The 23,423-nt window shown below is 53.8% G+C and overlaps 2 protein-coding genes and 1 long non-coding RNA gene across 8 annotated transcripts; 2 read left to right on the top strand and 1 right to left on the bottom strand.

Annotated features, from left to right (window-relative positions):
• Positions 1-1,827: 1,827 nt before the first annotated feature.
• On the bottom strand, positions 1,828-22,595 carry POLL (DNA polymerase lambda). Of its 6 annotated transcripts, none has more exons than XM_040563173.1 (11): positions 15,438-15,556; positions 14,689-14,771; positions 13,372-13,545; positions 12,506-12,665; positions 11,955-12,252; positions 11,123-11,261; positions 7,675-7,998; positions 6,905-7,078; positions 5,969-6,097; positions 3,818-3,986; positions 1,828-3,500 (listed from the first exon to the last, which is right to left on the bottom strand). In XM_040563173.1, the coding sequence occupies exons 3-11, from the start codon at positions 13,480-13,482 to the stop codon at positions 3,136-3,138; spliced, it is 1,869 nt and encodes a 622-aa protein (XP_040419107.1). In that variant the 5' UTR covers positions 13,483-13,545; positions 14,689-14,771; positions 15,438-15,556; the 3' UTR covers positions 1,828-3,135. The 6 variants fall into 6 exon arrangements, with proteins under 6 accessions (XP_040419107.1, XP_040419108.1, XP_040419109.1 ...); XM_040563174.1 differs by having other exon boundaries at positions 11,955-12,249; XM_040563175.1 differs by lacking the exons at positions 13,372-13,545; positions 14,689-14,771; positions 15,438-15,556 and adding an exon at positions 21,454-22,595.
• Positions 13,415-21,213, top strand: DPCD (deleted in primary ciliary dyskinesia homolog (mouse)). The gene is made up of 6 exons (XM_040563182.1): positions 13,415-13,544; positions 14,688-14,768; positions 15,435-15,559; positions 16,404-16,537; positions 19,858-19,960; positions 21,015-21,213. The coding sequence occupies exons 1-6, from the start codon at positions 13,481-13,483 to the stop codon at positions 21,117-21,119; spliced, it is 612 nt and encodes a 203-aa protein (XP_040419116.1). The 5' UTR covers positions 13,415-13,480; the 3' UTR covers positions 21,120-21,213.
• Positions 13,597-14,419, top strand: LOC121072913. Its single transcript, XR_005821436.1, has 3 exons — positions 13,597-13,962; positions 14,120-14,159; positions 14,317-14,419. It is a non-coding gene; the product is annotated as an uncharacterized LOC121072913 (long non-coding RNA).
• Positions 22,596-23,423: the final 828 nt, after the last annotated feature.

Genomic DNA, 23,423 nt, shown 5'->3' with positions numbered 1-23,423 from the left:
TGCCCACTGATGTGGGGTCTCGCTTTGCGTGTTTCCCCCCCCCCCCCTCCCCCTCATGGACACCCTGCAGGGCTCTGTGCCCCAAACAGAGCCCCCCCAGCAGCCCTCCCCTCGCTCTCCGTGCCGCACCGCCGTCGTCTGGCCATCAATAGCGCTTGGTTAATTAATTTGATGGGAACAGCAGGGACCGCACTTTGCATTTAGTGAACTTCTGAGAACTTCCAACCTCATCTTCATAATTGGCCTCATAAATTTGAGGAAAGAGAGAAATCAGCAAAGCCGGAGGAGCGAGGGAGGGCGGGAGAGGCCCAGCACGCAGGCGGGCGGGCGCGTGAGAAGTGGCTCTATTTGGTGTCCTTATTTAATTTTATTGCACAGATCCATCTTCGCCCGCCCCCTCCCTGCCTAGCCCTCTCTCTCCCTCTCTCCCTGCTGGGTTCACCTAATCATGATAAATTCATATTCATTTCCCTGCCTGCTCTGGCGGGGGGAGCAGCCCCGTTACATTTGCCCGGCCGTGCTGCCATTAGCAAATATTTACTCATGAATATGAAGTGCCACCGTTAGAAGCCCAAACGTCCCCTTTGCACCCCTCTCCCCCAGCCCCAGCCCCTTCCCAGCCCCGCAGCAGGACAAGAAAGACATCTGAGGACGGGTGTCCTCCCCGTGGGGCAGGGAGCGGGGTGGAAGAGCCGCCTAAAGCTCAGCACCGCAGCAGTTCGGCCCCAGGTTTTTCTTCCTTTTACCCTGAGGGGACAGAAGCAGCTGATGGGGGGACAGGAATTGTCTTGTGCCCATGTTGGGACCAAACAGGGCAGGGCTGGGTGCAGGGACAGGGGTGGGAGCAAGGGGCTCAGCACCCATCCTGGCTGCCCGACCTCCCGCTCCGTCTCTCAGAGCGCTGCTGCGCTTGGGTTTGGTTTTAATTTTCAGGATGATCAGACTCACAGCCAGGAAGGGGAATCGCTGAAGCCTCTTCCTGGGAAGCAGGAACCAGGCAACGCCCCATCAGAGAGGCCTAAAGCCGTCTTCGCTCACCCAGCCTGCACCCACAGCCACCCACCTCCTGGGCACCCCAGGACACCCCCCTACCTTCTTCACAAGGGTGACATTAGAAGAGGCAGAGGCTGTGCTGGGGCAATGCAGTAGCCAGCTCCTGCCCTGCACGCAGAAATGTCACCCCTGTCCCCCGCAGCAGAGCCTGGCCGTGCTCCTTCACCCACTGCACGCGCCCAGGGGTGCCGGCCCCATCCTTGGGCCACCCGGCTGTGGCTGCTGCTGGCCACAGGAGGGCCCTCTGCCCCCTCCAAAGCTCCTGGGCAGGGAGCGGTGGGGTGGGAAGGGACAGCTGGACATCAGCACCTTCCCTCGGGGAGCTGGGGGACGGCAGGACAGGGTGGGGGCTGCCGGGGGGCACAACGTGTGGGGCCGCCCTCGCTGCCTTTTCCCAAGGTTGCGTTTCCCAAGGGGCCTGGTGAACGGTCCCGCTGCTGAGCGGCCCCAGCTCCCCGTGTGCAGCCTCCTGTTTTGTAAAAGCAGCACAAACAGCCAGGCCGGGGCTTCGACGTGCTGCTGCAGCACCCATTTGGCACCACGGCGCGAACTGTGGCCCTACAGGGAAGGACAAAGGGGAAAGAGCTGGGGACCAGCAGCTCTGCGTCTCCTCCGCCTCCAGCGATGTCCCCAGCAGGTGATGCGGTGAGGGGCAGCCCCAGCACAGCAAGGAACAGCTCGCCCTGGCACCCAGAGCTGGAGGAAAACCTGAATCCACCAAGGGCTGGAGGCGAGCAGCTCAGCTGCGAGGCAGAGAGCAAAAAGACAAAGGTGTCAAGGAAAGAGAGAGATGGGATTTATTGTACTTCAAATTCCGAAGCACCACGACAAGCCAGGTGACGTTTGTTTCCACCAAGCGTTGTGTAGAACGGCTGGGCTGACCACAGACACCCCTGGGTCGAGGCCTCCCCAGCAAAGAGCCCAGACCCCACCGCTGGTGCCCGACAGCCCCAGCCGACAGTGCAGCAAGAACCTGTGCAAAACTGCCAGGTTCGATGCCCTTGTGCCTGCCCCAGCAGCAAACGCAGCTCATCGCCACGTGTGACAGTGACACAGCAAAGTGCAGAGTGACCAGGACCCCACAAGACAAGGGAGAGCCTGGCGGTCCTGGCACAGGAACACCCACCCTGGCCTTCGCAGCAGCCGGTGCTGCAGAGCACCGAAAGCCCCTGCAAAATTCATCTCCAGAATATAGAAATAGCTGAGGTTTCCTGAGAAATAAAATTCACTCCTCTGGAAGTGAAGGGCTGAGCACACGTTTACACGTACACTCACATACACACACGCAAAGCTCAGATGACTTCCTGGCCATCACGCGCACAGAATGGGAAAGCTTTGCTTTGCCCAAATTCATACAACTATCTCCTTGTGTTTCTCTCTGCCTCCACACCCTGTGTGCAGCAAACACACGGCCCTGCCAGGTTACATTCAGTGCCATTACATTCAAACCCTGCCTGAGCACGGCTCCACTGAACCCCAAGGTCCTCTCCTCCCCTCCACGGAGAGGAAAGGAGCCCCTGTGCCCGGAGCAGGGGGATCACAGCTCTCTGCACTGGCAGATACTCACACACGATGGGCTGAGAGCAAGCACACGCAGCATTTTGAGTCCCCGTGCTTCCTCAAGGGTTACTGGGCACCAGGGGAAGCTGGTGGCAGCCGCAGCAACCCAACCCCAAGCAATGAGACCTGCCAGATGACAAAAGTCAGGTCTGATGGAGGGAGGACACAGCACCAGCACAGGGGGACCTTCGTGATACCTTTGTGATACCTACAGCAGCAGCTCCTAGCAGCAGTGAGCAGGGGAAGGGGCCTGGTCCAGCGGCCAGGGTAGCTTATGGGAGCCAGGGGCTGCCTGAGTGCTGGGGCACAGGATGTGTGGGGCACCGGGCAGCATTTCCAGCCTGGTTCCAGCCTGGTTCCAGCCCACGCCCTCTGCTGGGTGAAGCCACAAAGCTCTGCTAGCAGCAGGGCCCCGTTTGCTGGTTTATGATCCCCAGCTTGCAGTCACAGCACCGGGGAAGCCAGCACCCCGCAAACCAGCAGCACGGCAGCGGGCTCAGAGCGCTGGGTGACAGCAGCGTGTCACCAGTCCCGCTCGGAGGGCTCCCGGTAAGGTAGTCCCAGCTGGATGAAGACATCTCTCTCGGTGGGGGTGGGCAGAATACGGCCAGGTAACACCTTTACGCCACCGGGGCCTCGCACCACAGCCGAGCTGAGGGCGTGCTCCGAGAGGCTCATGCCCTTGGTCTTGGCCAGGGCCCGCATGGAGCGGTTGAAGTGAGCCGAGCCGGTGAAGTAGAGCAGGGCGCAGGCGAACTCGCCGTAAGGCACCACGATGATGTCCAGACGGCGGTGACGCCGGGCTGGCCCAGGGAGGCGGCAGACCCCCAGGTACTTCTTCTGATCACCGTTGTCCTCCTGACTCACTAGGTCGTCTGTAAGGAAGCCTGGGGAGAGGGAAAAGGCAGAGAGGAGCTGAGTGGCAGAGACTGACGTCCCTATCCTGAACTGTCCAGGCAGCAGCTGAGAGGACAACACAGCCTCAGCCCTAACAGCCTCACACGGACAGGAGAAGCCAGGCTGAACTGCAGCAAACTTCCTCCTTAACACCGGCTGGAGGTGGTACTCTGAGCTTACAAGTTGTCCTGCCATTGGGAAAAGCAATCACCTGCCCTTCACATCTAGCTCAGACCTCCCTCCCTCCTCAGCTTGGCCGTGATGGGAACAGCTTCGAGCAGCACGTGCCAGCCCCCAGCCCGCTTACCGCTCCTGTGGAGGCTGTCGAGCAGCTTGTTGAACACCCCGCGGTGAGACTGCCCGTCGGGGTGAGTGACCAGCACGTCCACGTCTCCGCACGTGGGCTTCCCCCGGCGGTAGGAGCCACACGCCACGCACACGAGCCCAGGCTTCAGGGCCAAGGCTGCTTGTCTGACCTTCAGGAACAGAAAGAGGGGAGATGAGTCAGAGAACATTCTCTTCATGCCCTCTCTGTCCAGGCAGCAAAGGACCTTGCACCTGCCCCGGCCTGCCCTGCAGTTCCAGGGTCTCTGTCCAGAGCAGACACTCGGTAGGCTCGGCAAGCTGCCCCAAGGAGAAGACTGGCCTGCTGTCATGTGTGCTGGGGTGGCCTCCACACAGTCCTGAAAATGCCCAGCCCACCGCCACACAGCACAAAGTTGGCCGTCAGGCATCAGCTTCTGCGGGGACTGGGCTGGAAGTGGGTTGGGACAAGCTGGAAGGTGCAGCAGCACTGAGGAGGCAGCACAGGGAACAACCTGTCGGAGCCTTCAGTTTCCACGGAAGGAGGAGAGCAGAGGGCTTTCGGCTCTCCTCTGGGCCAGGAGGGCAAAGCTCACTGGTTCTAACCACAAAGAGAATCAGCTCAAGGCAAGGTCATCACAGGTCCTGCTTCAGAAGCAGAGGTGGGCTCAGGGAGACTCCTCCAAGACAGCAGAGAACCTGTGAGCACCCCTTGGAGTCTGCTCCAGCCTAGAGCTCTGCCTTTGCAGGAGAGCTGGGCTTCCTGACCCAGAAAAACCACAAATGTCCCAGAATTGTTGACAGAATTGATAACTACGCTGCTGCCAACCATCATCTGTACATAATCAGAGCTTCCCCTATCGCAGCCACCTCCAGGCTGGACCCCAGCTCCGTTCTGTGCAGACAGTGCCAATTCTGATGGCTTCGTTCATTAAATGCTTAAGCAGGGCTCTCGGGTCCTTGGACGGGAGTGAAGTATTCTCGGTCTGACTGTGCCAATCACCCTGTTGGCAGCAAATAATTAGGGGCTCAGCAATTCCCAGTGACGAGGCCATCACAGGGGCTGGGGTTCAGGAAGGCAGTGTCCATGCCCACAGCCCCTTGTCACTCTTGGGGATCATCCTTCATTAGCAAGAGATAAACCCATTAACCTTTGCCCCAGAGGTGCTTCAAGAAGCCACAAGCCTTTCTCATGCGGAGCAAGCCCTCCTCTGGTGTCCTTGCCCCCCTTCTGGCTTTAAATGAAGATTTCTAGAAAACTCCCAGCCCCACCCAAGAGCCTAAAAGCTCCTCAGATCTCACTGTGACAGGCAGCATAGACAGTGACTAATCCCTTATTCTCTCTCCTGGGCCTGGATCAGAGGTGTGTGCCTGTGTATGGAGGGGAGCGCAGTAATCCCATCAAGATAACAATGGACCCACCCCCAAGAGCCAGCTCCTCAAACCAGCCTGCCTGGGAAAAGGACCGCTCACCACTCGAAGGGCTAATCCTGCACACGGGGCTGACACCCCAGCAGGAGCCCGGCAGGAGCGTATTCTTCGCGGCCAGGCCCTGTGGCCGAGTGACAGGGTCACGCTGGCTGCTGCTTCCATGGTGATCGGAGAGCACCGGGGTAGCAATGACGGTGCCCCAAGCCCTCTGTTCACATTAGGGTACACCGGCTTAGCACCCCATGATTCTGGAGTGCCGTGGCCTGCTAGAGCCAGCAGCACCCTCCTGCACCTGGAACCCCTTTGCTTCCAGCAAGGATCCCCATGGTCTGTCCTCACAGACAACCAGCTCACGGCTTCCGCTGGAGAAGCAGCATCAAGGAAACAGTGCAGAGGCCTCAGCCGAAAGCAGGTATCTCAGAGAAGATGAGAGGCAGGGAAAGGGAGCTGGGAACCTGCTCATCCCATCGTGCCACACGGGGCCATTTTCAAAGCAGTGTGTGGAACCGACACCGGGGAAGTATCCTCCTCCTTGCCAGGCACTCGAACTCAACCCTCCTATGGGGTAAAGTAGAAGCTTTGTGGGTCTATGCCCCAAAACAGTCACCCAAGCACTGACACTACAGAGAGAAGAGGCTGAAAGAGCTCAGCTATAAGACAGAGGCCTTTCCACAGCCTACACCCTCCTGTCATACCCCGGCAAGTCCTCCGCTGAGCTACTCACGGTCTGTTCTATTTCCGCAGCTTCCTCCCGAGGCATGCGCTGCAGGAAATCCTCGTAGTGCTTCAGTCCCACAGCTTGCTGGCTGGTGAGAGACGCCTTCGTGCGGATATCATCCAGCGTCCGGAAACCCTAGTGCAGATGATGTGATGGCATTCAAACATCTGCTGAGCCTTTGCTCTTCAAATGCTTTCAACTAAGATTTGGGGAGATTGTATTTAACCTGCCTCAAGTCCAGGCTAGTCACAGCTTCTGTGATCACATGTGGAGATCACTTACAGCCTGGTGCCTGAAGAGAAGGGATTTAGGCAATCCCACACACACCTCTAATCTCCACCCCACGACGACTTCAAGTCTTAACCAAACCTGACAGAAGGGTACTGTTCTTAAGGCAACTGTGTTCTTACTGCTTGAAGGAAAGCAAGTGATGCAGGTAAAGGAAAGAAATCCAGAATATCCCCATAAGGGAAAGCCTACAGTGTGAACACAAGCATATTTTTAGACAGCGAAGAATCCAATCACAAAGCAACCACTACAGGAAAGCAGGCTTCACTAGATCTGTGCTCAGGAACTGTTCTTAAAGAAGGAACCTACTCTACGGGCTGGGCTGCTCCTGTTGGCACAATTACTTCAACCTCACTTTAACGACGAGGCAGATGGCTGCTCCCAACAGCTGCAGGAGCCGGCCAGGCCAACAGGCCAGCAACTGGTTTGGGAGCTCTGACAGCCACGGCGTCCTGGCTCGAGGCTGATTCTGAACAATGTCACTGCAGTGAGCGGTGTGAGGTGAACTCCAAGCAGTGATGATAGCAGAACAGTGTGTGCTCCACCCCTTCTATTGCACGTTTGTCCTCTACTCCCCCAAAGTAATTCTCCCGTACTCAGAAGCGGTTTTCAAATCACAGCCGGAGAACTGCTTGTGTGAGGCACTAAACTCACCTGCTGGTACCACATCTGAGCTGTCTTGACACCGGCTCCCCAGATGTTGGAAAACAGCTCCAGCACAGGCACACTCTCACTGATATGATCCAGCTTTCGCAGGTGCCCGCTCTCCAAGATCTCCAGGATCTTCTCTGCCATTCGCTTCCCAATCCCAGGAATTTTACAGGCTTCCTAGCAAGAAACCAAGCAAGAACAGTGAAGGCCACAGACAAGCTGGGGAGCAGTTACCACTCAGAGCCTGGTTAGCCACTCAGCCAGTGACTGGCAAGCGGCAGGCCTGGTTCTGTGAGCTGCTCTCCTCTCCAGGCCAGGCTTACATAGGGCGCATCAGCTCAATGCCAAGTGGAAAAGGACAAGCGTGCAGAACAGGACTGAAACACTAACACACCGAATGGCTGGACCGTCAGTCAATCAGGCCCAAATCCAGTTAATTTTATATATTTTCTCCAATGCTAGCCAGTTGTTGAGGCTTAAGAGGAAGGTGAAAACATCCCTGCATTCTGCCTAGGGAAGGCGTTTTTCTCTTGGGTGCTCAGACCTGACCATAAGAGGCTCTGTCTCCAACTTTTCTGTTGATCTGAAAACTCTGCTGGTGGTCAATGAATCCAACAGACTACACAACTTCTGTCACAACCCTCCCACACAAAGGAATTTCCAGGACCTGAAGATAAGCTGTTCCAGACAGACACAGGAATGGATCTGACATATAACAGAGTTAGGATGCTGAGTCCATCTCCCTGCTCCACTCCCCTGGGAAGGTGTTTTACCTGGTAGGAGGTGACTGGTTTGTGGTAGCTCTTGAGTGCATTGATGGCTTTTGAGTAGCCCAGGGCCCTCCACTTGTCCCCCTGGACAGAATAGGCTTTTGCCAGCACTTCCAGCTTCTCTGTGATGCACTGGTTGTGATTCTCCTTCTTGCTGTCGGAGGAATGAGCACAAACCCACTTGCTGGCAGGCTGCGCCACTGTGGAAGAGCTGTCACTGGTCTCCTCCGACAATTTCACAGGGTAGCGGCCAGAAATCAGTGCTTCCAGATCCCCCTGGGTGACACTAGCATCTTCTCCTTCGCTGTCTTCATCATCACAGACTTTCTTTAGGGAGAGGTAGAAAAGCAGTCAAGTGAGAATAAGCGTATGCCTCACATATGTCCCCTTGGCACAGGCTGCTCCTGGGAGTAGGAAGTCAGAGCACTAACCAACCTCCAGGGCATGCAGTGCTCAAATTGCCATATCAGGAAGTTGCTAGTTATAAGCACACACAGCTCTCAATGTCCCAAGCTACCCAGGCACCCCTTGAAGCTACACACACGTCTCACAAAGCACACGAGAGGAGAGATTGCTGTCCAGATGTGACCCAAGCACACAGGCGCCTCCTAAGGCCCTGAGACCTGAGACAAGACACTGGCTAAATGAGCAACTGCTGCCAGCAGTGTGGGATGACAATGCTGAAATCCCTGGCCAGGAAAGATCCTGACTCGCTGCTCCCACTGGGAAACCTTTTGTTGGTCTGGTGACTGTACAGACACATCTCTCACATTCAGACTCTGCACCTTCCACCCCACGACGCAGATCACAGGAGATATGCCCTGAGCTCTGTTTTCATGTTACAGACAAAATCTTAACAGGGTAGTAAATTACAACCCCCCCATTTTCCCCATGGCTATCTGCAAGAGAAAAGGGGGAGGAAGGAATGCCACAAAGGACTCCACATTCCTCAGTGACAGAAGAAAGAACCAATGTATACATTTGCTGATACCCTCAGCATTAGGATGCCTCTGTGTGGACTTAAGAAACAATGAGCCCTGGCTTCAGGTAACGAACAAAAGGGGATAGAAGTGGGAAGCCGAACAGAGACTTTGAAGACTGCTTTGCTCGTTGGGGTCCTCCTCTCTCCTGATGTATAAACACAGGGGTCCATGGGGATCCATGAGCTCCTGCACTGTGGAAGCGTTCGGGGAAGGCACAGAGCTGTTTGGGACCAGTCCTGCAGTTACACGCTGCACACAAGTCCTGTTACGAGTTTCTGCAGAGCACAGCCCAGCTGAGGCAGAGCCACATCCTTACAACCTTTGGTTCTGCTGGCTAGGGAGGCCTGCAGACACAAGATACAGAGCTGAAGTCATTAGGCACAGGATGTTTGTTTGCGTTCCCTTTTGTAATCTTGTTTTATAACTCTGAAAACTGGGTCAGACCGAGGATTTGATAGGCTAAAGTAGTTTTATTTGCCTTGAAACTCTGTATGCAACTCCCTTAAGACGCTGTTCCCTCTAAGGGCAGCAAAGCCTTAGAGTGTTCAGATGCGTTAGTAAGCCCCTTAAAAGCATTTAAGAAGCATGTTATCCAGCACAACGCAAACAATTCTACAGCTGGAGCATGCAATTCCCGCTCTCTCAGCCAGCAGTGCCACATAGGTGAAAGAGCACTTAAACCCCCGAATCTCTGTGCTTTACCAAAAAAGCTGACGGACTTCTTACAACTATACGTGCAAAACCTGTGAGCTTCTAAGATCCTCCAGGATCGTCCAGCAGAAGGCTTGCCAGAGCTGGGTGAGACTGGGATGTGCCTGGTTTGTCTGGAGCACAGCACAGGTCCCAGGATAGCAGCTGAAGCCTGGCAGCTGAGACAATACTCCACTCAAGATGGAGGAAAGCAGTCTGGAGCAACAGCCCCAGGGATCAGTCAGTGAATAAGTGGTACCGCTTGCAAATGCTGCCTTGCAGAAATCTACAACATCCAGATGTCAGCCACAAAGCAGCTGCTACAATCTGACTAGCAAAAGGCTTTCTGCAGAGTTCCCATCCAAACCCAGAACTCTCGGAGCTGCCCCCATTCAGCACAAAATAGTCACGCTCATTGCCTAGAGGAAAACATCCAAAAAATCTCGAAAAAGGCTGTGCTTAAATGGATGCTACTTCCACAAAGATTTCAACTTCAGCTTCTCTGTTGGTGCCATGTCCTAAAAGTGGTTGGTACTGTCTTTAGAGCATATCCAGTGGGTTATCTTGTCCTCCCCGCATTCACATAGTCCTAAGCTCAGCCTAAGGAAATTTGCTCAGGTGCCTACAAATACCGTTTTTGTGCACAGTCTAACAGGAAGTATCATTGCCTGAGGGGATTAAAAAGAAAAAAAAAAAAAGGCAATAAGGCTTCAAACAGACTTTAAAAGCTGTCTGACCACCCAAAGTAAATGCGAGCAGAAAGCAGGGCAGGTGCCACAGGATCCATAGAAGTACAAAAGCCCCCTTTTTTTTGCTGCGTGAGATTTGTTAATAACAATTGCCACTAAATTAATCAGAATTACAAGAAACAGCAAAGATGGGATAACTGCAAAGGTGATGCTTTAAGAACCAGCAGCCAACTCTCCCTGTAACACACAAGATAGTAAGTCTGGGGAGAAGAGATCCCCCAAACACATATTCAAGAGAAGGGAAAGCCTAAAACAAAGGACCCCTCAGTGGGCAGCCAGTTAGGGAATAACTTCAGGGTTTTATGAAACAAATTCAGCACCTGTGATTTGGGACTGAGTTAGTAAATTTGGCATCAGATGCCAGCATTACAAGGCAACTGCTGCTCTAAGAGGTCTGTGGTAACCGAGACAAATTTGGATGATGCCGATGCCAAAAAGAGTTCAGCAAACTTGAGCAAAAATGCAGAATAAGAAAACGAAGCTAATGGCAGATCTGGAGAAGCTGACTCACAGCAGAGGCCACCAGTAACCCAACACAGATATTTTAAGCACACCACCACAATCATTCGAGCGGCAACCCGATCCCCTGCACATGTGTCTGAACAGGGTGCTTGCCAAGGAGCGGAGAATGGGTCAGTATGGCTCAGGCAGGAACACGGGATGAAATATCAGAGCTTCCTGAAAGGGAGATATTCTTGGCCAGGGAATATTCCTCAAAAGGAGGCAGGCAAAACACGATCACTGGAGTGAGCCTTGGCCTGATTGGAGCACCAGGACTGCTTCAGCTGGAAATGTTCTGATGGGGACAGGAATTTAAGGGGTGTTTTTTCTACTTTTAACACCTAAAAGGGATAAAGAGAAGCAGTAACCACAGCCACAGTCTGAATCTGCCAGCACCAACCTACTGAAACATCCAAACACGTCCCCTTTGCTTAGAAAATCTGGTATCATACTCCTGCAGGAATGCTCTTAGCCAAGAAAAGCAGGACACAGGTTCACAAGGAGCAGCACCCGTGTGGGAAGCCTCACCTCGGACAGACCTTGCTGTGAGAAGTCCCCCACCGGTGTTTTAGTGTTTGGTTCCGCTGCTTCCTTGTCTGCTGGGGGCTGGACCTCTTCATTGCCCAGGAGCTGCTGCTGTTTCTGCTGTTCTCCCTTTTCCAGGTACCTGGCATGGATCAGATGCCTTAGTAGAGGAGGAGAAGGAGGACTTCTCAGCCCCAGTAAGTTTGCCCAGAAAATCTTTAAGTATGCTTTGGGATGGAGCAAACAACCAATATGAATTTTACTCTCAGATCCCAGACTAATTGCTCTGGCTTTGACTCAGTCCCCCAGTTTCAACCCACCTCACTGACCTGCAGCTTCCACTCCTATCTACTTCAGTCTTAGACTTTTCTGCTAAACCTCTGCCAAAACATTTTGATCCTAACCTGCTGACACCTGCTGCTCCACTCGTTAGTTCCTCTTGTGCCTAGTTGTCAATTCTCTCTCTACTTTTCATCTGCAGTAAGAAACAGCATTTAATCCTCAGCATTTCTTTAAAAAAAAAAAAAAAAAAAAAAAAAGACAAACATCTCCTTGCTATCACTAATGGATTAGGAAGAGGTGCCTTTAGCACCAGTAGCAAGCAACAGGACTCCTGTTAGCACTCTGGACTCTACTCCAAGTTCTGCTGTGACACAGAATGGCAATCAGTCACAAAGACACTAAAGTTCACAATCTATACAGTGAAAAAGGACTTTGAATCATGCCCAAGGGAGCAGCGAAGAGTTGCAGTCTGAGATTTTGAGCAGAGGTCAAATTTCAGTGCTCTTAGGATAGAGGCACTGTAGGAAGGAACAACAGCATAGCATCTGCCTACCTCTGAGGGATAAAGACACCGTAGCCAGTGGTACTCAGCAGCTCCTGATCTCTAATGCAAGCACTGAGCCAGGATGCCTTCACTAGCTGCAACCCCGAAGGCAGCTTGGTTAATTTCAGGAGCCGAAAGGATCGATCACAATCCATGTCTTCAGCCACAATGACGTGCGTCACCTCTGAAGAGAGATGGTCGCATACATGACCCCCATTCTGGACAATTTGCTTACGGAAGATCTCTGCCCTGGCTTGGCCGATGCCAGCTTGCAACACGTAGGCGGTGACTGGTTTCAGCCACTCTGCTGAAGAAAAACACAAGGGCAGGAGCTCAGTGACAAGGAAACAGTGTTCTGAACCAGCTGGGCTACATATCTCATGTAGGACTTGATGCAGGCAGCCCCTGGGGGCACTAGCTGGACACACTGAAGCAAGCCAGCCGTGCTTCTACAGAAAATGTACTTAGGGGCCAGAAGAAACCTTTGGGGGAACAGCACCTCCAGCTAGCAAGCTGGGATATCACCATTCTATTCCATATCATGGGCACATAGGACTTACCCTCAGGTACCCCTGTTCCTTCTTTTGGGATCTTTGGAGGGATGCTTTTCCCTGAGTCATCCCTCACCTTCTTCCTCTTGGGAAAGGCTTTGACAATCCCCTGTGGCTCCATGGGCTGGGCTGGGCCTCGCTCCCCTGGTGGGACGTTAAGCTGCAGTTGCTGAATACCAGTAAGAAAGAAGAAGATTGCTTAGAACAGTTTCACACAATCAAAATAACTTAAGCCTCACGTATTTTGTCCACGGCCTTTGCTGGTTCGGGTATTTTTTTGTTGTCATCTTCCAAAAACGCTCGCCCTGAGGGAGGCACCTGGAAACAAGAATTTCATCCCACAAGGTTGGAAAAAATTGAAGTGAGAAACCACTTAAAAAGCCTCTAACGAAGACCCTGCTCAAGTGCCCTTGAAACCGCCAAGACTGCGTTCTTATAATAGAAAGAGTTTTGACTATTTTAACATTTAGGACTTGCTTCCTATCCAACACAAGCAACTTTACATCCCAGATACTTTTTAAGCCCGTCCCTAAGAGGGAAATACTGGCAAGCGACGGAGCAGCTGATCGACACCCGGAGTTTAACCAGCACCGGGAGGAAAACCTCCAGCCCTGTTAAAAACAGCAGAACGGCACCAATTCAGCACCCAAATTCAACCCCAAACCCACAGCCTCACGAAAACCAACTCGGGAGCTTTGCTCCCCGGGGCGGGGGGGGGGGGGGGGGGAGCTGGGCAGCAGCTCCCGGAGCCGACCCCTCCCCGTCCCCTCCGCCCCACCGCGGCGCTACCTCGGCACCGACCCCGGGGGCCCAACCTCGTCCTCTCCGCCCTGCCCGGATCCGCGGGACTCCCCCCCCCGCCCCCCAAAACACACCGGGAACCCGAGGGGAACCGGGGCCGGGCCCACCCCCGGTAGGCCGCGGGGCCTGCGAGTGCTTCCGGGCGGCCCGGGCGCGTTGCCATGGGGACGGGGCCCGGCCGCCATGGCGGTGCCGGGCTGGCTGGAGCGGCTGCGGGCCGCCGGGAAGACGGCGCTGCTGCAGGACGGTAACGGGGCGCGGGGGGGTGCTGCGGGGACGGAACGGGGAAGGAGGGGGGGGGGGAGCGGGAGATGAGGAGGGACGGGGCTGGAGCGGCTGGGGTGCGGGCCCGGGAGGCGGCACGGGGCGTCGGGCAAGGGGACGGGGCCCATACACGGGGATAGAGATCCCAGACAAGGGGACGGGACCCCATACAGGCAGTTAGGGTCCCATACAAGGGGTTAAGGGTCCCATACAAGGGGACTGGGTTCCATACAGGGGGTTAGGGTCCTGGACGAGGGGATGGGACCCCATAGAAGGGGACAGGGTCCTGGACAAGGGGACGGGGCCCTTGCAAGGGGTTAGGGTCCCAGACAAGGGGACAGGACCCCATACAGGTAGTTAGGGCCCCATACAAGGGGACGGGTCCCATACAAGGGGTTAGGGTCCCAGACGAGGGGGCGGGACCCCATACAAGGGGACAGGGCCCTTACAAGGGGTTAGGGTCCCAGACAAGAGGACAGGACCCCATGTAGGCAGTTAGGTCCCTGGACAAGGAGACGGGACCCGTACAAGGGGACGGGGTCCCATACAAGGGGACAGGGTCCCATACAAGGGGACGGGTCCCATACAAGGGGTTAGGGTCCCAGACGAGGGGGCGGGACCCCATACAAGGGGACAGGGCCCTTACAAGGGGTTAGGGTCCCAGACAAGAGGACAGGACCCCATGTAGGCAGTTAGGTCCCTGGACAAGGAGACGGGACCCGTACAAGGGGACGGGGTCCCATACAAGGGGACAGGGTCCCATACAAGGGGATGGGACCCCATACAAGGGGATGGGGTCCTGGACAAGGGGACGGGGTCCTGGACAAGGAGACAGGACCTTTACAAGAGGTTAGGGTCCCAGACAGGCAGTTAGGGCCTCATACAAGGGGACAGGTCCCATACAAGTGGTTAAGGGTCCCATACAAGGGGACGGGACCCCAGACAAGGGGACAGGGTCCCAGACAAGGGGACAGGGCCCTTACAAGGGGTTAGGGTCCTCGACAAGGGGGCAGGACCCCATACAAGGGGACAGGACCCCATACAGGGGGTTAGGGCCCCATACAAGGGGACGGGGTCCTGGACAAGGGATGGGTGTATTCCTGTTCACCCTCAGCTTTGTCCCCAGGCAAGCGGAAGATCCACTATCTGTTCGAGGATGGCAAGGAGATGGCTGAAGAGTACGACGTGAAGACCGGCCAGTTAGTGAGTAAGTGGTGCTCCCGCTGGACGCGGGTCGGGGCATCTCGCCGCGGCTGGCACGTAGCAGTGGGTCTGTGCTCGCAGGGCTGGGGGGCACCGTCAGGCCAGGAACAAATTGCTCCCAGATATTCCGGGAGGGATTTGTCCCTGTAGCACCCACCAAATTTTGTAGGGACATAAATACGGTTCAGTTCAGACCCAGGGCTCTCTCGCTTCCACGCTGAAGCAAGCCCTGCTTTAGTTTAGGATTATTCCCAAACTGCTCGTCGGTCACAACAGACTTGATCTGTATAAAGGGGATTGCCAGCATGCATAGCCAGGTGTAGCACGTGCTAGAGTGAAACGTGCTTTTTTTGGTGGCTTCTGCAGCCTCAGAGCGGCAATGTGCTGGTTATGGATCTTATCCAAAACCACAGATGCGGCACGGCACCTGTTGCAACCCCACCATGGCTTCAGCACCAAATAGCCAGAAAGAGATGCACTTGGTGCACAGTTTCTGACTTCAGGAGTGGGCCAGCTAAATGATCCACTTACACCAAAGTGGAAATTATTGGAATTAAGGGAAGAGGCATATCATCATATCATTTCAGCGTGCTGGGCTGCTATGGCAGTCCTTTGCTGGAGTTCTTTGTATAAAGCAAAATAATGAAAACCCTTCTTCTCCCTTCTACAGGTAGAAAATGGCGAGAGAAGAGCACCCTCGGGGGCTCCGGCAAGTGGCAGGTCGAAGTGGGAGAGCCAGCCTCGCCTCTCCTGGGAGTGCTGGAATCAGAGCTCATAAAGGAAAGCAGCTCCAATGTACGTAAGGGTCTGCAGGCACCGCTGCACCTAACACTGCCTGGCCTTGTGCTTACAGTAGTTGGTAGACTGCAGATCACTCACAGCCTCGAGAGACAGCCTTAACCTGCCTGGTGTTCTACTACAAAACATCCCAAAAGTCTGGGGCTGGGGAGAAACAAGGCACAGCTTAGGTTCTTTTGAGGTCTTTGAGAGGTCTGTAGTTTCCCTAAGTAGAGAAACTGTACTGCTGTGTTGGCCAGCTACTGTTCTGGCTTCCAAAATCGTAGGCTGAAAGGAAGGCCAGTGCTGGGGCAAGTCACTGGATGGAAAGCGAGGCAATGACAATGAAAGGCCAAGGCAGGCAGTGTGTAGCAGGCTGCTCCTTAACACAACCCTGCCTGTTTCAACTTCCCATCCCACCAGGTTAAGAGGCTGAAGTTATAACATCTCACCATCTTTACTAGTTTGTTTGTTTGTAACCTCTCACCAGACCTGAAAAAAGCCCTGCCCTGCACAGCAAACTTGGGCAGAGCCAAGACTGAATCCAGCAGGTCCCTAGGGTAGGCAGAGCTCTGTATTTGGTGGGGAAGAGGCCTGGCTTCACCGTAACACTGTGCTGCAAGACTCGTTGGTGAGCACCTTCAGCCCCCTGCAAGCAGAGCAGGCGCTGCCCTGAGTAAAGGCAGAGCAGCGCTAGCTCCAGGAAACTGCTGCTCAGGCAGTTCCTTGAGTTAGTCCCTAATGCTCCAGTGTGACAGAAGAGTTACTCCAATGTGGAGCCTCTCAAGGTAGTAAAGGAAGGAGGGGACAGGGAGGAGAGAGAAGCTGGAGGAGCCTTGCTAAAGGTGCTTGTTTGCCGTAGCCTGTCTTCATGAGGAAGGATACCCTGACCAGCTTCCAGTGGCGGATCCGTAACCTGCCCTATCCCAAGGAGGTCTACAGCGTCTCCGTGGAGAAGGAGCAGCGCTGCTGTGTCGTCCGGACCACCAACAAGAAGTCAGTAAGGACAGCACTGCCGGGCTGAGCGTCCCTTGGGGAGGGCTGGCACAGGGCAGGCTGGTGGCTGCACCACGGGGGAGATGTCCTCTCTTGCCTCTTTTTGTGGAACCACACTTCACAGCTTTATGTCTCCTGCTGTCCAGTTTCCACTCGCAACCGCCCCAGCCAGAGCTGCGCTAAAGCCCCTCACGTTCAGCACTGGACTTTGCAAACTTATCTCACGGTTCCAGTAGCAAGGCGTTTAATCTGCTATTTCACAAAGAGAAATAATGTAAGACCCCTACAGACCTTTTGAAGCTTCAGCATCCCATCTTCTCCCCCAGCTACAATAGTTTGATTTAGTCATTGTGTCTCAGAATGCATGGAGCTGCAGGATTCGGTTGGAACAGCGTAAGTCACGAGCACCCAGGCAGACAGATCTCCCTTTGTAAACCTGTCCTGTAGGCAGTCACAATGCCAATGGTATTTCTTGCTGTGGAGGTAGCCAAAAAAAAAAAATCTAGAAAGGAAGCACTGCAACATTCTGCCAAAAGAAATCTAACATGGGAGAAAAAAAAAAAAAAGTCTGTTAGGCTTCATCTTATCCTGTGGCATTCATTACATGGCCTCTCTCAGAGAATGGGACGCCCTGTGCCCCAAAACATTTACTGCTTCAGTGGAATAAGCCAGGAAGAGCAGTAGGACTGGGGAGAGGCAGCAGGGAAGTATTAGGGAAACAAGTGAGGATGTTGGAAGGTAAGTGAAAGCTATTTATAAACTGGGACAATACACCAGTACAGAAGCCTGGGCAGGCTCTCCTTTGCTTGCCTTCCTTCCCCAGCATTGCTGCAGAACACAGAAGGATCCGATTTGTGGGTAAAAAACACACTGGTGTTTTCCAGTCTGCCCCTTGCCCTCTTTCAACCGTTCCTTGTAGCTGGCTGTAGGTGGTGCTGTTGGCAAAGAACTCCTTACACCTTGGCCACTGAACAGCTTTCAGGACAGCAGAACCGGCAGCTTTTCAGGCAAGGGTTTTACCACATCGGAGGCCATGGCAAGGGGATGTTTGAGCTCTGCACCTGAGCACACCTGGACGGTCAAAAGCAGGAGGAGGCTAGACAGGAGGAAGGGGGAATCTGCCCCATGAAAGCAGCAACAATTACAACTCTAATACAGCAAAATTCTGGCCTGAATCCATGCAGAGGGATTTGCAGAAGAGCGGCCATTTAGTGGGGATAGCCGTGTAGCAAAGATGAGTGAGATTCCCTTCAGGCACACATCGGGCCAGGTCAGGAAAGGAGTACACGAGTCTTAAGTCCAGCCCCCTGCAATCACAGGGGTCTTATTTACTCCTAGTCCCACTAACAGTGCTGTGCATGTGGGAACTTCCTTGTCTGTTCAGGTGCTGTAAGGTTGTAATGTACACTGAAGTTTCACCTGTGCCCTACCTGACTTCAGGATTCTTTGTAGCACCCTCAGGATAACAGCAGAGTTGCCCCACAAGCAGACGACAGCTACACGCGCGTCAGCTGGTGTCAGAGATAGGTGAAGGACATGAAAGCTGCTCATGGCCTGCAGATGAAAGTTAAGGGCTTTTGGAATTAAAGCTGAAAGTCGCCTCTGGGGAGCAGAATGACTTTGCTGTCAGTAGGGAGCAGGGACAGACTCCAGCACCAGAACACTTAGTACAGGCTCCAGGATATCTTATATCATTTCTCCTGGGTCTTGGCCAGGGCAAGGCACCACTCAGCAACTAATTCCAAGATAGCAACAAAGGCACGGAGTCCGCAGAGAGCGTGCATCGCTATGGGAGAGAAAGGAAGCCTCCGAGCCTCTCCAGCCCTTGGAAGGCAGCCACGCTGCCTCTGAGCAACCGAGCCGCGCTGACCGCCAGCCGCAGGCACAAGCACCAGGGTGGGTTGCCAAGTCACTACTGAGTAGCTCAGCAGCGAATTCTCAGCATACCAGTAGCAGTTTTCCCTACAGGCTGACAAAAAGTAGGTTTCCAGTAGGAAAAAAAATAGAGGCAGCTTCACATATGCATTGTGGATCTTGAGCCAGGACCCAGGCTCGGAGTGCAGTACTGCCCTTGGCCATGGGGTGAGAGGAGAGGGCAGAGAATCTGCCTGCCTCGGCAGGGATATCCACCCATCAGCTGCCTCCCCAGCCTCCAGACTTCACTTCCACCAGTCACTCCCATTCCCTCTGGCCACGGCAAGGGCTGCTCAAGTGGGATTTGCTTAAAACCTCTTGCTGTAAAATAAATCCATTAAACTAAACTCTAAAAACAAACCCAGAAAGCCTCCTCCCCAAACGCCAAACCTGATTCAATTATTGTAGCGAGAGGCAGTGGTAATGTTAGGAGGAGGAGGGGGTGGCCAGGCAGATCTGGTTTCCTTTGATCTTGTCACAGATTTTAGTTTGAGGCCAGCCAAAGCCATTCTTCTCCCCTTCTCCTTAGTCCTGGGGCAGCAGAATGCTGCTGTTTCATTGATGACTCCCAAGGCCCTTTGAAACAGTGGGTTTTTTTCTGTGTACTGCTTTTTTTTTTTTTTTTGTCTAATCGGTAAGAAGTTAACACTTCCTTAACATGTCTTTGTGTTCATCTAATCTCTGCTGTTTAACCTTTGACATCTCCCTTATTATCCATGTCTGCCACCTTTTCCAAATACCGACAGCAGTGACAACACAGAACGGTTTGAGCCCTGCGGTAACAAGCTGCGTACATTCCTCCCGCTGCACCAGGAGAGCCATTTGCCCTTTGTAGCTGTTTGCACCGTGACTTGGAAAATAAACTGCAGTTTGGGCAGGGGTAGCTAGAGAGGCCAAGACTCACACACAGCCAGCTGAATGGAGAAGAACCCCTCACGGCATGACAGCAGCTGCTGCCTGCTCCCATTCAGCTCTGGGCACCTCGGTACCAGCTACAAGCCAGTTCCTGGCGGGGATTGCTCGTGAGACTGCTGGCAGGTACTGAAAACCCAACCGTGACTCTGGGTGGCCACAGGACCATCAAGTCGTGTATTTGGTGCAGCCCCAGAGGGCAAACACAGGACACAGGTCCACGAGGCTCCAGTCCCAAAGTCAGGAAATCTCTTAGCAGCCTAGACAGCTTGTAACCCCTCCATTTCTACCTGCACAGCACAGGGTCCTCCTGCCAACCCTGAGAGGTCCACTGCCTCCCACCTACCCTCCTGGGAGTTCACTGCAGACCCCAGTACAGGAAACAAAAGACAGGCACAACAGAAATGTAAGAGTACACCTTGCAGAGCAACGCTGCATAGCTCAGGGGAATAGGAACTCCACCACCTTATTTCTGTCTCCTCTCTCATTTGTAGGTACTACAAGAAGTTCCCTATTCCTGACCTGGACCGATACCAGCTCCCCTTAGACACAGCTGCCCTGAGCTTCACCCACGCCAACAACACCCTGATCATCACGGTGAGGCTTTAGCCACGCAGAGCAGCACTTTGCCCTTCTCTTTCCATCCACAAAGTTAAAATTCTTACATGTGGGGAAGCGAGGCAGAGCAGGGAGATGTGCTGTGGGTCACTGCTGAGCCCCCTTTGTCACAGTACCTGGGGGTTTCAGATTACACCGGGCATGCTGACACTGGCCAGGACATCCTGGGCCACAGGAGGGGCCCTGCTCGCTCATCAAGGTGACTTGCAGGTAGAACAGTGTCTGAAGAAACAAAAAGTTTCTCCTGCCTCAGAGCACGCTGTTGTGCTCTGTGTTAGCGAGTCCAAGGACCTGCTGCACTCAGAGGTCTCTCAGTCTTTAAAAAGCCTGCTGCTTTGTGCCAGAGAGGGGACGCACGGTGGAAGTTAGAGACTAGCAAAATGAGCATTTAACCTGTTGCAAGGAGCGTCCAGAGGCAGACAAATGCTTTTGAGCAGCACGTGCTTCTTAAATGCAGAAGCCAGCTACCAGGAGCACGTCCCCTCTGAGGGAAACCTCGCAGCAGAGCTGGGGGTGCGTGTGCAGAGGAAATAGGCCAAGAGCTGCATCTTGAGTGCTTCTGAGCTTCTGTCTGCTACAGGCCAAACCCTTGCCAAAAAGCACCTGCATTCACCACTAAACTGCAGCTGGGCAAGAGGGTTCTGAGGGAGGACAGAGGAACTGCAACTTTTACTTTTCTGTCTGCCTTTTAAAAAAAGGCAGATTTATATATATATATATATAGCTTGCCAGGATATTCCAGAGGTGTTGGTGGGGGCCAGGACTCCACATCCAACTGGGAAGTTTTGCTTGCACTGTAAAAGACGCTTCGGATCTTGGCAAATGTCCCTAAGCTCGAGGGCACCACCTCCGACCAGGTATTGGAGGTAGCTGATAAGGGAAAGGCCTCCCTTGGCAGGAGGGCCCCAGCTGTGCTGGTACCACCCAGCAAGAGCAGTGCTAACACACACCACGTTGCTTGGGGCCTGGCCCTGGTTAGTTTTCTTGGAGCAAGGCAGAACAGGAGTGCTATGGGCATTTCTCTGTCCTACAGTACAAGAAGCCGAAGGAGATCCTGGCTGCAGAAGAGGAGCTGCAGAAGGAGCTGAAGAAGATAAAGGCAGCAAACAGTGGGGATGGTGACTGTACGACCCAATAGGCAGAGGCTGCTAAGAGGCTGAGGTAGGGGCAGCTCTCTGGCGCAGCTTCACGGTATTTATTTTGCCTTTTCTAATAAAAATTAGTCGTGTTAATACAGTGGCTTGGAGGAATCTTTGCAGGCTCAGGGGGGCTCTGTCTCTCTGCCACCTGGGCCGCTGATTTACACAGACATTTATGATCGTTCTATGAGCTGTGGGAAGCTGCAGCGAGCAAAGGAAGTGCACCACAGCTGCAGCCAGCAGCCCTTTCCCCATCCTCTACGAGCAGAAGCAACATGAAAGCTGGGTAGTTCCCCTTGTAGGAAAGGCGAACCCCCTCCTCCGACCCATTACCTGCCTGGGACATGCTTGGAAGCAACTCCCTGTCGTGCTGTTGCGCAGGGTCCTCTGTGCCATTAAAAGGATGTTCTGGTGACCCTGGTTTCTCTGCAAGCATCATCAGTGCTTAGGCCTGAGCCAGCACAGCACATGAAATAGGGCGATGAGCTGCTTCCTTACGGCCAGCCACGTGCAACATGACGTGCAGGATGTAGGGCTGCTGTGCAGAGCGCAGGAACTGAAATGCAGCTGCCTTCATTTGCATGGCATGGAGGGGAACACGGTGACAAGGGTCACTGGCCAGCTCAGGGGTAGCAGCGGCACACCTTTTCCACAACTGTGCACAAACACGGCGCATTGCAAACCTCACTGCAAAGGCAGCAGCCTGTGTGTGGGGACAACCCCAGCAGTGCTGCTTTAGCAACTCACCACTTACTGCCTCTACCCTGCACCAGCCATCCCTGTACTTACACTTCTGCATGTCCTTTCATCCCCAGCTCGTAGAATCGCAGAATGATTCGGGTTGGAAGGGACCTTAAACATCATCTAATTCCAACCTCCCTGCCGTGGGCAGGGACACCTCCCACCAGACCAGGTTGCTCAAAGCCCCATCCAGCCTGGCCTTGAACGCTTCCAGGGACGGGGCATCCACAACATCTTCATATTTGAACAGCTCAAAACAAATCCGACTTTTAAGTGAGCCAGTTGTGAGCTCTCGAGATAGCTCCTCTGACGAGCATTGGTTACAAACCACAAAAGCTTCTTAGAGCCCAGGTGGCACGCTCAGTTACACCCTTGCTGCTGTGTAACTCGAGGCCCCATCTGCACAGTCTTCCCAAGACAAATGAGACACTGTTGACTGGCAGAGCTCAGAAAAACCAGCACGCCAGCCCCACTTTTGTTTTCCCCATTCCTCGATGTCACCTGAGATGGGAGGGGGCATCCTTCAACCCACCAGTGCTGGCACCACCATGGAACTGCAGCCCCGCTCCAGTTTTCAACCAGGAAGAACCTCAAAGCAGCTAGAAGAGCGCAGGACCCACCAACATGGGCTGCAGAAAGGGAATGGCAGGACCGGCAGCAGCGCTGTTGTCACAGGAGGACTCTCCTGCAACAGTGACACCATACACGTGCTCAGCTGTCATGCTCATTCCTACTCTGGGCCTTGCCCAAGTCCCATTGCAATAAATAACCTCTCCTCCCACCCCATATTTACTCTGTTTCCTTCACGGCCTCTCTCTGGGGACTCTGCCAAAGACATTTAATATCTCCATGCCTCACTCCACTCGCGATTTCATTAAAGGACCTGGAACACAGCAGGATCTGAGAAAACACAGACCTTCCCCTGACTCCCAAGTGCTGCCAACTCTCTCTCTGGTCCTCTGTCTGATGCCTAATCACTTACCTAAAGCTCCCCTCACGTGCAGGGCCCAAAGTGCTCCAAGCAATACAACAATAGGATTTAACAGCTCCTGACACAAAGCACCATTTTTTGGCAACAGCTTCATGTTACCTATAGCCCAGAGGTCCCCCCCAGAATCGTTATCTTGGACCAGTAGTCTTTGGGATTTACAGTTTTGCATTGATAGAAGATTATTCCAGCAATGGCATCTTTTTGCAGTAGTAGATCAGTGCTTGGAGCACTTAGATATCAACTCTGCCACTTAGACTCAAGGAGAACACACAGCTACACAGAAGCTGGCATGAGCGCCTGCAGAGCTGGATCCCAAACTGTGAGAGGAAGCTGTGCCGGTAAGAGCCTTGTGAGAACGTGATCCTGCAGCAAAGCCAGTTAGTTTGCACCCTGAGCTGCTGTCTGAGGGCTGCCTTCAAGCAGGTGAGGAGCTGGTTGGTTCCACTCCCTCCCAGCTCAGACAGGGGCTCCAGCAAACATCCTCTTCCAATTACCGGATCACAAGAGAAGCACAGCCTCTTGACACTGGAAATTGCCAATCAAGTCCTAACAAAGCACTCTGCTGGCTGCT

Source organism: Cygnus olor, chromosome 7, assembly GCF_009769625.2.
Source record: "Cygnus olor isolate bCygOlo1 chromosome 7, bCygOlo1.pri.v2, whole genome shotgun sequence".
In the NCBI taxonomy this organism is placed as follows: Eukaryota; Metazoa; Chordata; class Aves; order Anseriformes; family Anatidae; genus Cygnus; species Cygnus olor.
The sequence above is the reverse complement of the archived record's forward strand: the minus strand, read 5'-3'. Positions and strand labels throughout refer to the sequence as shown.

What these genes read in the sequence shown, in the direction of transcription:
- DPCD (XM_040563182.1), top strand. Translation starts at nt 13,481, where the DNA reads ATGGCGGTGCCGGGCTGGCTGGAGCGGCTGCGGGCCGCCGGGAAGACG. An exon ending in GTCCGGACCACCAACAAGAA is followed by an intron (nt 16,538 to 19,857) that starts GTCAGTAAGGAC and finishes TCTCATTTGTAG; the next exon opens with GTACTACAAGAAGTTCCCTA. An exon ending in ACAACACCCTGATCATCACG is followed by an intron (nt 19,961 to 21,014) that starts GTGAGGCTTTAG and finishes TCTGTCCTACAG; the next exon opens with TACAAGAAGCCGAAGGAGAT.
- POLL (XM_040563173.1), bottom strand. Translation starts at nt 13,482, where the DNA reads ATGGCGGCCGGGCCCCGTCCCCATGGCAACGCGCCCGGGCCGCCCGGA. An exon ending in CGGTTCCCCTCGGGTTCCCG is followed by an intron (nt 12,666 to 13,371) that starts GTGTGTTTTGGG and finishes ACTGGTATTCAG; the next exon opens with CAACTGCAGCTTAACGTCCC. An exon ending in GGTGTCTTTATCCCTCAGAG is followed by an intron (nt 11,262 to 11,954) that starts GTAGGCAGATGC and finishes GATCCATGCCAG; the next exon opens with GTACCTGGAAAAGGGAGAAC.